Below are 12,356 nucleotides of genomic sequence, written 5' to 3'. Positions count from 1 at the left end.
GCTGGAAGAGGAGGGGAGTAGAAGGCTGGAAGTGCTGGAAGAGGAGGGGAGTGGAAGGCTGGAAGAGGAGGGGAGTGGAAGGCTGGATATGCTGTAAGAGGAGGGGAGTGGAAGGCTGGAAGAGGAGGGGAGTGAAAGGCTGGAAGTGCTGGAAGAGGAGGGGAGTGGAAGGCTGGAAGAGGAGGGGAGTGGAAGGCTGAAAGTGCTGGAAGAGGAGGGGAGTGGAAGGCTGGAAGAGGAGGGGAGTGGAAGGTTGGATATGCTGTAAGGGGAGTGGAAGGCGAGGGGAGTGGAAGGTTGGATATGCTGTAAGAGGAGGGGAGGGGAGTGGAAGGCTGGAAGTGCTGGAAGAGGAGGGGAGTGGAAGGTTGGATATGCTGGAAGAGGAGGGGGGTGGAAGGTTGGATATGCTGTAAGAGGAGGGGAGTGGAAGGCTGGAAGAGGAATGGAGTGGAAGGCTGGATATGCTGTAAGAGGAGGGGAGTGGAAGGCTGTAAGAGGAGGGGAGTGGAAGGCTGGATATGCTGTAAGAGGAGGGGAGTGGAAGGCTGGAAGAGGAAGGGAGTGGAAGGCTGGAAGTGCTGGAAGAGGAGGGGAGTGAAAGGCTGGAAGTGCTGGAAGAGGAGGGGAGTGGAAGTGCTGGAAGAGGAGGGGAGTGGAAGGCTGGAAGAGGAGGGGAGAGGAAGGCTGTAAGAGGAGGGGAGTGGAAGGTTGGATATGCTGGAAGAGGAGGGGAGTGGAAGGCTGGAAGAGGAGGGGAGTAGAAGGCTGGAAGTGCTGGAAGAGGAGGGGAGTGGAAGGCTGGAAGAGGGGAGTGGAAGGCTGGATATGCTGTAAGAGGAGGGGAGTGGAAGGCTGGAAGAGGAGGGGAGTGAAAGGCTGGAAGTGCTGGAAGAGGAGGGTAGTGGAAGGCTGGAAGAGGAGGGGAGTGGAAGGCTGAAAGTGCTGGAAGAGGAGGGGAGTGGAAGGCTGGAAGAGGAGGGGAGTGGAAGGTTGGATATGCTGTAAGGGGAGTGGAAGGCGAGGGGAGTGGAAGGTTGGATATGCTGTAAGAGGAGGGGAGGGGAGTGGAAGGCTGGAAGTGCTGGAAGAGGAGGGGAGTGGAAGGTTGGATATGCTGGAAGGGAGGGGGGTGGAAGGTTGGATATGCTGTAAGAGGAGGGGAGTGGAAGGCTGGAAGAGGAGGGGAGTGGAAGGCTGGAAGAGGAGGGGAGTGGAAGGCTGGATATGCTGTAAGAGGAGGGGAGTGGAAGGCTGGAAGTGCTGGAAGAGGAGGGGAGTGGAAGGCTGGAAGTGCTGGAAGAGGAGGGGAGTGGAAGGCTGGAAGAGGAGGGGAGTGGAAGGTTGGATATGCTGTAAGAGGAGGGGAGTGGAAGGCTGGAAGTGCTGGAAGAGGAGGGGAGTGGAAGTCTGGAAGAGGAGGGGAGTGGAAGTCTGGAAGAGGAGGGGAGTGGAAGGCTGGAAGAGGAAGGGAGTGGAAGTGCTGGAAGAAGAGGGGAGTGGAAGGCTGGAAGTGCTGGAAGAGGAGGGGAGTGGAAGGCTGGAACTGCTGGAAGAGGAGGGGAGTGGAAGTCTGGAAGAGGAGGGAAGTGGAAGGCTGTAAGAGGAGGGGAGTGGAAGGCTGGAAGTGCTGGAAGAGGAGGGGAGTGGAAGTCTGGAAGAGGAGGGGAGTGGAAGGTTGGATATGTTGTAAGAGGAGGGGAGTGGAAGGCTGGAAGAGGAGGGGAGTGGAAGGCTGGAAGAGGAGGGGAGTGGAAGGCTGGAAGAGGAGGGGAGTGGAAGGTTGGATATGCTGGAAGAGGAGGGGAGTGGAAGTCTGGAAGAGGAGGGGAGTGGAAGTCTGGAAGAGGAGGAGAGTGGAAGGCTGGAAGAGGAAGGTAGTGGAAGGCTGGAAGTGCTGGAAGAAGAGGGGAGTGGAAGGCTCGAAGTGCTGGAAGAGGAGGGGAGTGGAAGGCTGGAACTGCTGGAAGAGGAGGGGAGTGGACGTCTGGAAGAGGAGGGAAGTGGAAGGCTGGAAGAGGAGGGGAGTGGAAGAGGGGAGTGGAAGTCTGGAAGAGGATGGGAGTGGAAGGCTGGAAGAGGAGGGGAGTGGAAGGCTGGAAGTGCTGGAAGAGGAGGGGAGTGGAAGGCTGGAAGAGGAGGGGAGTGGAAGGTTGGATATGCTGTAAGAGGAGGGGAGAGGAAGGCTGTAAGAGGAGGGGAGTGGAAGGTTGGATATGCTGTAAGAGGAGGGGAGTGGACGGCTGGAAGAGGAGGGGAGTGGAAGTCTGGAAGAGGAGGGGAGTGGAAGGTTGGATATGCTGTAAGAGGAGGGGAGTGGAAGGCTAGAAGAGGAGGGGAGTGGAAGGCTGGAAGAGGAGGGGAGTGGAAGGTTGGATATGCTGTAAGAGGAGGGGAGTGGAAGGCTGGAAGTGCTGGAAGAGGAGGGGAGTGGAAGTCTGGAAGAGGAGGGGAGTGGAAGGCTGGAAGAAGAGGGGAGTGGAAGGCTGGAAGAGGAGGGGAGTGGAAGGCTGGAAGAGGAGGGGAGTGGAAGGCTGGAAGAGGAGGGGAGTGGAAGGCTGGAAGTGCTGGAAGAGGAGGGGAGTGGAAGGCTGTAAGAGGAGGGGAGTGGAAGGTTGGATATGCTGTAAGAGGAGGGGAGTGGAAGGCTGGAAGAGGAGGGGAGTGGAAGGCTGGAAGAGGAGGGGAGTGGAAGGTTGGATATGCTGTAAGAAGAGGGGAGTGGAAGGCTGGAAGTGCTGGAAGAGGAGGGGAGTGGAAGGCTGGAAGAGGAGGGGAGTGGAAGGCTGGAAGAGGAGGGGAGTGGGAGGTTGGAAGAGGAGGGGAGTGGAAGGCTGGAAGAGGAGGGGAGTGGAAGGCTGGATGAGGAGGGGAGTGGAAGGTTGGATATGCTGGAAGAGGAGGGGAGTGGAAGGCTGGAAGAGGAGGGGAGTGGAAGGCTGGAAGAGGAAGAAGGAGGCTGTAACGGAACTATGTATTTCAGAAGATGGGACAGATCATTGCAGAAGGTACTGGACACATTACAAGTGGTTTATTTTGTCCTGACTAGGTCAATAGGACAATGACCCTTCAATGCTTAGCTCAGGCTATTGAAATGCTAAGTGGAGCCGGCTTGTGAAATACCTTGTTATTGTGTTCTGCAGGTGAATAGCTGTTGTCAGAGACGGGACGTCTCTAGGAGATAATTACCTCCACTAAATTACTTTTATTTTATGTGATTGAAGTTCATTATATGTGTGGGGAATTGCAGACGAGACGCCCAGCCACCGCGTCAGGCTAAATGATAGATAATTGGCTCATGTTAATTATTCTGATGGGAAGGGGGTGGGATGTTCCAAATTCTGTATAAAAGTGTGCTGTGTACTTGAAAATAAAGAGTCTAATTGACCCTTCAAAACGTAGCCCCGTCTCGTTCCTGGAAGGGCGTTCTATTGGATTGTTATTCTGCTATTTTACAGCTGGACCTGACTCTCTCTCTGGATCTCATGGATGGGATATACCGGCGGTACTTGCCAGGGAAAAGGACGTCTCCAACGGCTGATACCCTCTCACTACCTGGGTAGCCGTTACAGAGTGGAAGGCTGGAAGTGCTGAAAGAGGAGGGGAGTGGAAGGTTGGATATGCTGTAAGAGGAGGGGAATGGAAGGCTGGAAGTGCTGGAAGAGTAGGGGAGTGGAAGTCTGGAAGAGGAGGGGAGTGGAAGTCTGGAAGAGGAGGGGACTGGAAGGCTGGAAGAGGAAGGGAGTGGAAGGCTGAAAGTGCTGGAAGAGGAGGGGAGTGGAAGGCTGGAAGAGGAGGGGAGTGGAAGGTTGGATATGCTGTAAGAGGAGGGGAGTGGAAGGCTGGAAGTGCTGGAAGAGGAGGGGAGTGGAAGGCTGGAAGTGCTGGAAGAGGAGGGGAGTGGAAGTCTGGAAGAGGAGGGGAGTGGAAGTCTGGAAGAGGAGGGGAGTGGAAGTCTGGAAGAGGATGGGAGTGGAAGGCTGGAAGAGGAGGGGAGTGGAAGGCTGGAAGTGCTGGAAGAGGAGGGGAGTGGAAGGCTGGAAGAGGAGGGGAGTGGAAGGTTGGATATGCTGTAAGAGGAGGGGAGTGGAAGGCTGGAAGAGGAGGGGAGTGGAAGTCTGTAAGAGGAGGGGAGTGGAAGGCTGGAAGTGCTGGAAGAGGAGGGGAGTGGAAGGCTGGAAGAGGAGGGGAGTGGAAGGCTGGAAGAGGAGGGGAGTGGGAGGTTGGAAGAGGAGGGGAGTGGAAGGCTGGAAGAGGAGGGGAGTGGAAGGCTGGATGAGGAGGGGAGTGGAAGGTTGGATATGCTGGAAGAGGAGGGGAGTGGAAGGCTGGAAGAGGAGGGGAGTGGAAGGCTGGAAGAGGAAGAAGGAGGCTGTAACGGAACTATGTATTTCAGAAGATGGGACAGATCATTGCAGAAGGTACTGGACACATTACAAGTGGTTTATTTTGTCCTGACTAGGTCAATAGGACAATGACCCTTCAATGCTTAGCTCAGGCTATTGAAATGCTAAGTGGAGCCGGCTTGTGAAATACCTTGTTATTGTGTTCTGCAGGTGAATAGCTGTTGTCAGAGACGGGACGTCTCTAGGAGATAATTACCTCCACTAAATGACTTTTAGAATGTGATTGAAGTTCATTATATGTGTGGGGAATTGCAGACGAGACGCCCAGCCACCTCGTCAGGCTAAATGATAGATAATTGGCTCATGTTAATTATTCTGATGGCAAGGGGGTGGGGTGTCCCAAATTCTGTATAAAAGTGTGCTGTGTACTTGAAAATAAAGAGTCCTACTTGACCCTTCAAAACGTAGCCCCGTCTCGTTCCTGGAAGGGCGTTCTATTGGATTGTTATTCTGCTATTTTACAGCTGGACCTGACTCTCTCTCTGGATCTCGTGGGTGGGATATACCGGCTGTACTTGCCAAGGAAAAGGACGTCTCCAACGGCTGATACCCTCTCACTACCTGGGTAGCCGTTACAGAGTGGAAGGCTGGAAGTGCTGAAAGAGGAGGGGAGTGGAAGGCTGGAAGTGCTGGAAGAGGAGGGGAGTGGAAGGCTGGAAGAGGAGGTGAGTGGAAGGTTGGATATGCTGTAAGAGGAGGGGAGTGGAAGGCTGGAAGTGCTGGAAGAGGAGGGGAGTGGAAGTCTGGAAGAGGAGGGGAGTGGAAGTCTGGAAGAGGAGGGGAGTGGAAGGCTGGAAGAGGAAGGGAGTGGAAGGCTGGAAGTGCTGGAAGAGGAGGGGAGTGGAAGGCTGGAAGTGCTGGAAGAGGAGGGGAGTGGAAGGCTGGAACTGCTGGAAGAGGAGGGGAGTGGAAGTCTGGAAGAGGAGGGAAGTGGAAGGCTGGAAGAGGAGGGGAGTGGAAGGCTGGAAGAGGAGGGGAGTGGAAGGCTGAAAGTGCTGGAAGAGGAGGGGAGTGGAAGGCTGGAAGAGGAGGGGAGTGGAAGGTTGGATATGCTGTAAGAGGAGGGGAGTGGAAGTGCTGGAAGAGGAGGGGAGTGGAAGGCTGGAAGTGCTGGAAGAGGAGGGGAGTGGAAGGCTGGAAGAGGAGGGGAGTGGAAGGCTGGAAGAGGAGGGGAGTGGAAGTCTGGAAGAGGAGGGGAGTGGAAGGCTGGAAGGGGAGTGGAAGGTTGGATATGCTGTAAGAGGAGGGGAGTGGAAGGCTGGAAGTGCTGGAAGAGGAGGGGAGTGGAAGTCTGGAAGAGGAGGGGAGTGGAAGTCTGGAAGAGGAGGGGAGTGGAAGGCTGGAAGAGGATGGGAGTGGAAGGCTGGAAGAGGAGGGGAGTGGAAGGCTGGAAGTGCTGGAAGAGGAGGGGAGTGGAAGGCTGGAAGAGGAGGGGAGTGGAAGGTTGGATATGCTGTAAGTGGAGGGGAGAGGAAGGCTGGATATGCTGTAAGAGGAGGGGAGTGGAAGGCTGGAAGAGGAGGGGAGTGGAAGGTTGGATATGCTGTAAGAGGAGGGGAGTGGAAGGCTGGAAGAGGAGGGGAGTGGAAGGCTGGAAGAGGAGGGGAGTTGAAGGCTGGATATGCTGTAAGAGGAGGGGAGAGGAAGGCTGTAAGAGGAGGGGAGTGGAAGGTTGGATATGCTGTAAGAGGAGGGGAGTGTAAGGCTGGAAGAGGAGGGGAGTGGAAGGTTGGATATGCTGTAAGAGGAGGGGAGTGGAAGGCTGGAAGAGGAGGGGAGTGGAAGGCTGGAAGAGGAGGGGAGTGGAAGGTTGGATATGCTGTAAGAGGAGGGGAGTGGAAGGCTGGAAGTGCTGGAAGAGGAGGGGAGTGGAAGTCTGGAAGAGGAGGGGAGTGGAAGTCTGGAAGAGGAGGGGAGTGGAAGTCTGGAAGAGGAGGGGAGTGGAAGGCTGGAAGTGCTGGAAGAGGAGGGGAGTGGAAGGCTGGAAGTGCTGGAAGAGGAGGGGAGTGGAAGGCTGTAAGAGGAGGGGAGTGGAAGGTTGGATATGCTGTAAGAGGAGGGGAGTGGAAGGCTGGAAGAGGAGGGGAGTGGAAGGCTGGAGAAGGAGGGGAGTGGAAGGTTGGATATGCTGTAAGAGGAGGGGAGTGGAAGGCTGGAAGAGGAGGGGAGTGGAAGGCTGGAAGAGGCGGGGAGTGGAAAGCTGGAAGAGGAGGGGAGTGGAAGGTTGGATATGCTGTAAGAGGAGGGGAGTGGAAGGCTGGAAGTGCTGGAAGAGGAGGGGAGTGGAAGGCTGGAAGAGGAGGGGAGTGGGAGGTTGGAAGAGGAGGGGAGTGGAAGGCTGGAAGAGGAGGGGAGTGGAAGGCTGGAAGAGGAGGGGAGTGGAAGGTTGGATATGCTGGAAGAGGAGGGGAGTGGAAGGCTGGAAGAGGAGGGGATTGGAAGGCTGGAAGAGGAGGGGAGTGGAAGTCTGGAAGAGGATGGGAGTGGAAGGCTGGAAGAGGAGGGGAGTGGAAGGCTGGAAGTGCTGGAAGAGGAGGGGAGTGGAAGGCTGGAAGAGGAGGGGAGTGGAAGGTTGGATATGCTGTAAGAGGAGGGGAGTGGAAGGCTGGAAGAGGAGGGGAGTGGAAGTCTGGAAGAGGAGGGGAGTGGAAGGTTGGATATGCTGTAAGAGGAGGGGAGTGGAAGGCTAGAAGAGGAGGGGAGTGGAAGGCTGGAAGAGGAGGGGAGTGGAAGGTTGGATATGCTGTAAGAGGAGGGGAGTGGAAGTCTGGAAGAGGAGGGGAGTGGAAGTCTGGAAGAGGAGGGGAGTGGAAGTCTGGAAGAGGAGGGGAGTGGAAGTCTGGAAGAGGAGGGGAGTGGAAGTCTGGAAGAGGAGGGGAGTGGAAGGCTGGAAGTGCTGGAAGAGGAGGGGAGTGGAAGTGCTGGAAGAGGAGGGGAGTGGAAGGTTGGATATGCTGTAAGAGGAGGGGAGTGGAAGGCTGGAAGAGGAGGGGAGTGGAAGGCTGGAGAAGGAGGGGAGTGGAAGGTTGGATATGCTGTAAGAGGAGGGGAGTGGAAGGCTGTAAGAGGAGGGGAGTGGAAGGCTGTAAGAGGAGGGGAGTGGAAGGCTGTAAGAGGAGGGGAGTGGAAGGTTGGATATTCTGTAAGAGGAGGGGAGTGGAAGGCTGGAAGAGGAGGGGAGTGGAAGGCTGGAGAAGGAGGGGAGTGGAAGGTTGGATATGCTGTAAGAGTAGGGGAGTGGAAGGCTGGAAGAGGAGGGGAGTGGGAGGTTGGATATGCTGTAAGAGGAGGGGAGTGGAAGTGCTGGAAGAGGAGGGGAGTGGAAGGCTGGAAGAGGAGGGGAGTGGAAGGCTGGAAGAGGAGGGGAGTGGAAGGCTGGAAGAGGAGGGGAGTGGAAGGCTGGAAGAGGAGGGGAGTGGGAGGTTGGATATGCTGTAAGAGGAGGGGAGTGGAACGCTGGAAGAGGAGGGGAGTGGAAGGCTGGAAGAGGAGGGGAGTGGAAGGTTGGATATGCTGGAAGAGGAGGGGAGTGGAAGGCTGGAAGAGGAGGGGAGTGGGAGGTTGGAAGAGGAGGGGAGTGGAAGGCTGGAAGAGGAGGGGAGTGGAAGGCTGGAAGAGGAGGGGAGTGGAAGGTTGGATATGCTGGAAGAGGAGGGGAGTGGAAGGCTGGAAGAGGAGGGGAGTGGAAGGCTGGAAGAGGAAGAAGGAGGCTGTAATGGAACTATGTATTTCAGAAGATGGGACAGATCATTGCAGAAGGTACTGGACACATTACAAGTGGTTTATTTTGTCCTGACTAGGTCAATAGGACAATGACCCTTCAATGCTTAGCTCAGGCTATTGAAATGCTAAGTGGAGCCGGCTTGTGAAATACCTTGTTATTGTGTTCTGCAGGTGAATAGCTGTTGTCAGAGACGGGACGTCTCTAGGAGATAATTACCTCCACTAAATGACTTTTATTTTATGTGATTGAAGTTCATTATATGTGTGGGGAATTGCAGACGAGACGCCCAGTCACCTCGTCAGGCTAAATGATAGATAATTGGCTCATGTTAATTATTCTGATTGCAAGGGGGTGGGATGTCCCAAATTCTGTATAAAAGTGTGCTGTGTACTTGAAAATAAGGAGTCTAATTGACCCTTCAAAACGTAGCCCCGTCTCGTTCCTGGAAGGGGATTCTATTGGATTGTTATTCTGCTATTTTACAGCTGGACCTGACTCTCTCTCTGGATCTCGTGGACGGGGATACCGGCGGTACTTGCCAGGGAAAAAGACGTCTCCAAAGGCTGATACCCTCTCACTACCTGGGTAGCCGTTACAGAGTGGAAGGCTGGAAGAGGAGGGGAGTGGAAGGCTGGAAGTGCTGGAAGAGGAGGGGAGTGGAAGGCTGGAAGTGCTGGAAGAAGAGGGGAGTGGAAGGCTGCATTTGCTGTAAGAGGAGGGGATTGGAAGGCTGGATATGCTGTAAGAGGAGGGGAGTGGAAGGCTGGAAGAGGAGGGGAGTGGAAGTGCTGAAAGAGGAGAGGAGTGGAAGGCTGGAAGTGCTGGAAGAGGAGGGGAGTGGAAGGCTGGAAGAGGAGTGGAAGGCTGGAAGTGCTGGAAGAGGAGAGGAGGGGAAGGCTGGAAGAGGAGGGGAAGGCTGGAAGAGGAGTGGAAGGCTGGAAGAGGAGTGGAAGGCTGGAAGAGGAGGGGAAGGCTGGAAGAGGAGGGGAGTGGAAGGCTGGAAGTGCTGGAAGAGGAGGGGAGTGGAAGGCTGGAAGAGGAGTGGAAGGCTGGAAGAGGACTTACGGTTATCGAAGTAGAAAGGATCGCAATGCAGACGGTCGTACTTGTCCAGTTGGAAGTCGAGGACACAGGTGCGTTTGCCGGGACATTCGCAAGTCCCCATCATCCGGTAACAGCCGGTTTGTACCGGGCAATTTTCATCGTCATCCTCATAATATTCCTTTTGTGGCCGACCCGGAAATACTTTTCAGAGAAAAGAGAAGTTCAGGAACAAAAAAAACAACAGCACCTGCCCCTCCCCTCCAAGACCTCTGAGAACCGATCGATCACATGACTCACGATCGCTCAGTTCTCGGGTCCGCTCTGAGCACAGCGGTGACTCTGCCACCGATGGGAGGGTACCACCAGTCCTCATGTAGGGGGCCCGAAGGACAATTACAGGACTATTGCACCTGGTTTCTCTCCCTCCCCCTTCTGCCGGCTTTCAGTTGCTGGAGGGAGAGACACAGAGACAGTGCATTTGTAATTGTCTTCCCGTCCCGCCACACCCATCACCCTCCCTGTGCTGCCCACATCTCATTCCCCCCTGTGTGCCCGCCCCCCCTCATCCCCCTGAAACCCATCCCCCTTCTTGTGCTGCCCACATCTCATTCCCCCCTGTGTGCCCGCCCCCCCTCATCCCCCTGAAACCCATTCCCCTCCCTGTGCTGCCCACATCTCATTCCCTCCTGTGTGCCCACCCCCACCTAGTCCCTCCCGCACCAATCCCCCTCCCTGTGCTGCCCACATCTGATTCTTTCCTGTGTGCTCACCCCCCGCACCAATCCCTCTCCCTGTGCTGCCCACATCTGATTCTTTCCTGTGTGCCCTCACCCCCCCCGCACCGATCCCCCTCCCTGTGCTGCCCACATCTGATTCTTTCCTGTGTGCCCACCCCCCCGCACCGATCCCCCTCCCTGTGCTGCCCACATCTGATTCTCCCCTGTGTGCTCGCCCCCCCTCATCCCCCCGCACCGATCCCCCTCCCTGTGCTGCCCACATCTGATTCCCTCCTGTGTGCCTGCCCCCCTTCATCCCCCCGCACCGATCCCCCTCCCTGTGCTGCCCACATCTGATTCTCCCCTGTGTGCCTGCCCCCCTTCATCCCCCCGCACCGATCCCCCTCCCTGTGCTGCCCACATCTGATTCCCTCCTGTGTGCCTGCCCCCCTTCATCCCCCCGCACCAATCCCCCTCCCTGTGCTGCCCACATCTGATTCCCTCCTGTGTGCCCATCCCCACCTCGTCCCTCCCGTACCGATCCCCCTCCCTGTGCTGCCCACATCTGATTCCCACCTGTGTGCCTGCCCCCCTTCATCCTCCCGTACCGATCCCCCTCCCTGTGCTGCCCACATCTGATTCCCTCCTGTGTGCCCACCCCCACCTAGTCCCTCCCGCACCAATCCCCCTCCCTGTGCTGCCCACATCTGATTCTTTCCTGTGTGCCCACCCCCCCTCACCCCCCGCACCAATCCCCCTCCCTGTGCTGCCCACATCTGATTCTTTCCTGTGTGCCCACCCCCCCTCACCCCCCCGCACCGATCCCCCTCCCTGTGCTGCCCACATCTGATTCTTTCCTGTGTGCCCACCCCCCCTCACCCCCCCGCACCGATCCCCCTTCCTGTGCTGCCCGCATCTGATTCCCTCCTGTGTGCCCACCCCCACCTCATCCCTCCTGCACCGATCCCCCTCCCTGTGCTGCCCGCATCTGATTCCCTCCTGTGTGCCCACCCCCCCTCACCCCCCCGCACCGATCCCCCTCCCTGTGCTGCCCACATCTGATTCTTTCCTGTGTGCCCCCCCCCCCTCACCCCCCGCACCGATCCCCCTCCCTGTGCTGCCCACATCTGATTCTCCCCTGTGTGCTCGCCCCCCCTCATCCCCCCGCACCGATCCCCCTCCCTGTGCTGCCCACATCTGATTCCCTCCTGTGTGCCTGCCCCCCTTCATCCCCCCGCACCGCCCCTGTGTGCCCACGCCCATACCTTTACATATCCCAGTATTGGGGATCTCCACCAGCTCCGTCCCGGTGATGTTGGCACACCTTAGGCCCCGGTCGCAGTAGCCGAGCTCCCAGTCTGGCCCCCCACATACTTCATACCCTTCCTTGGCACAATGCTTGCAGCACCCACACGGATCGATTGCTCTTCTCCCCCCACAGGGGGTAAGTAATGGGGGGCATTTCCTTTTCTCGCAGGCGGTGCAGTTATACGCTGCGTTTGTTTGCGTCCAACAAATACATACAATCAGCAGAAATAAAACCGATCCCATGTTCACCGATCCCATGTTCACCGATCCCATGTTCACCGATCCCATGTTCACCGATCCCATGTTCACGGCCGTCGTCCTTCTCTCTTCTGTCCGGATATCGGAGCCAGCGCAGTGACCGCGATTCTTCTCATCCAAATTGTGAAATGTAAAATAAACAGCAAAGTTTAATGAACTCAGACGAGCAAACGAGTCCGTGTGATCCCATCCCCCGCACTTCAACGGATCGATCACCGCTAAGAAAACATGACTGACTTTATAGCGTGTGGGAAGGTGCAGTTTGCCTTCCCGCCTGTAGGTGGCTCTATTCCATATATGGGAAGAGGAATTGAACCATTAGAGCTTCCATACAGGTGCCTCAAGATGTGAAGTGATCTGATTGGACATTAGAGGTGGGCTGAACACCCCCTGGCCAGAAATCTCGAACATCGCAAAAGTTCGGACCCGAATGACGAACCCCATTGAAGTCTGTGGGACCCAAGCTTGAAAAATCAAGAGCGCCCATTTTGAAGGCTTATATGCAAGGTATTTGCCACAAAGGGGGTATGGGGGGTCTGGGTATGGGGGGTCTGGGTATTGGGGCTGGATATGCTGGCCGGGTATGGGGGTCCGGGTACAGCCCTGGTGTCACGATTGCTACCGTGCCAAACAGACAGCGAGACGTGGTCACGCCCCAAGTGGCTCTGGGTGGGATTGAACCCAGGACCTCTCCATTGCTGCTCCAGGTCTTTGTCTCTGAGCCACTTCTCAGTTGGTATTCTGCTTGCTGTCCGTCGGAGCCTGGTTCTGAACTATGTGCTGATTGTCTTTGGATCTCCCTACAATCTGCACCTGCCTATCCTGGTCCAGCTGAGGCAGGTTTCCTAATCAACCAGGATATAAAGCCCTGCCTCACTATGAGGGAGGTGGCAGTTCTCT

At 56.4% G+C, this 12,356-nt stretch overlaps 1 protein-coding gene across 2 annotated transcripts in view; it reads right to left on the bottom strand.

Annotated features, from left to right (window-relative positions):
• The window catches only part of LOC120915778 (cysteine-rich motor neuron 1 protein-like), a 72,203-nt gene extending 60,526 nt beyond the window's left edge, over positions 1–11,677 (bottom strand). Inside the window, exons 1-2 of one of the 2 annotated variants that reach the window (XM_040326568.1) lie at positions 11,156–11,677; positions 9,196–9,375 (exon numbers count right to left, since the gene is read on the bottom strand). In XM_040326568.1, coding sequence (XP_040182502.1) covers positions 9,196–9,375; positions 11,156–11,501 — 526 coding nt within the window. In that variant the 5' untranslated portion in view covers positions 11,502–11,677. The remainder of the gene's footprint in view (positions 1–9,195; positions 9,376–11,155) is intronic. The other variant, XM_040326569.1, reaches the window with a different exon arrangement.
• Between the last annotated feature and the right edge of the window lie 679 nt (positions 11,678–12,356).

Source organism: Rana temporaria, chromosome 10 (assembly GCF_905171775.1).
Source record: "Rana temporaria chromosome 10, aRanTem1.1, whole genome shotgun sequence".
NCBI lineage: Eukaryota > Metazoa > Chordata > Amphibia > Anura > Ranidae > Rana > Rana temporaria.
Note: the sequence above shows the minus strand (reverse complement) of the source record. Positions and strands in the feature narration are given on the sequence as shown.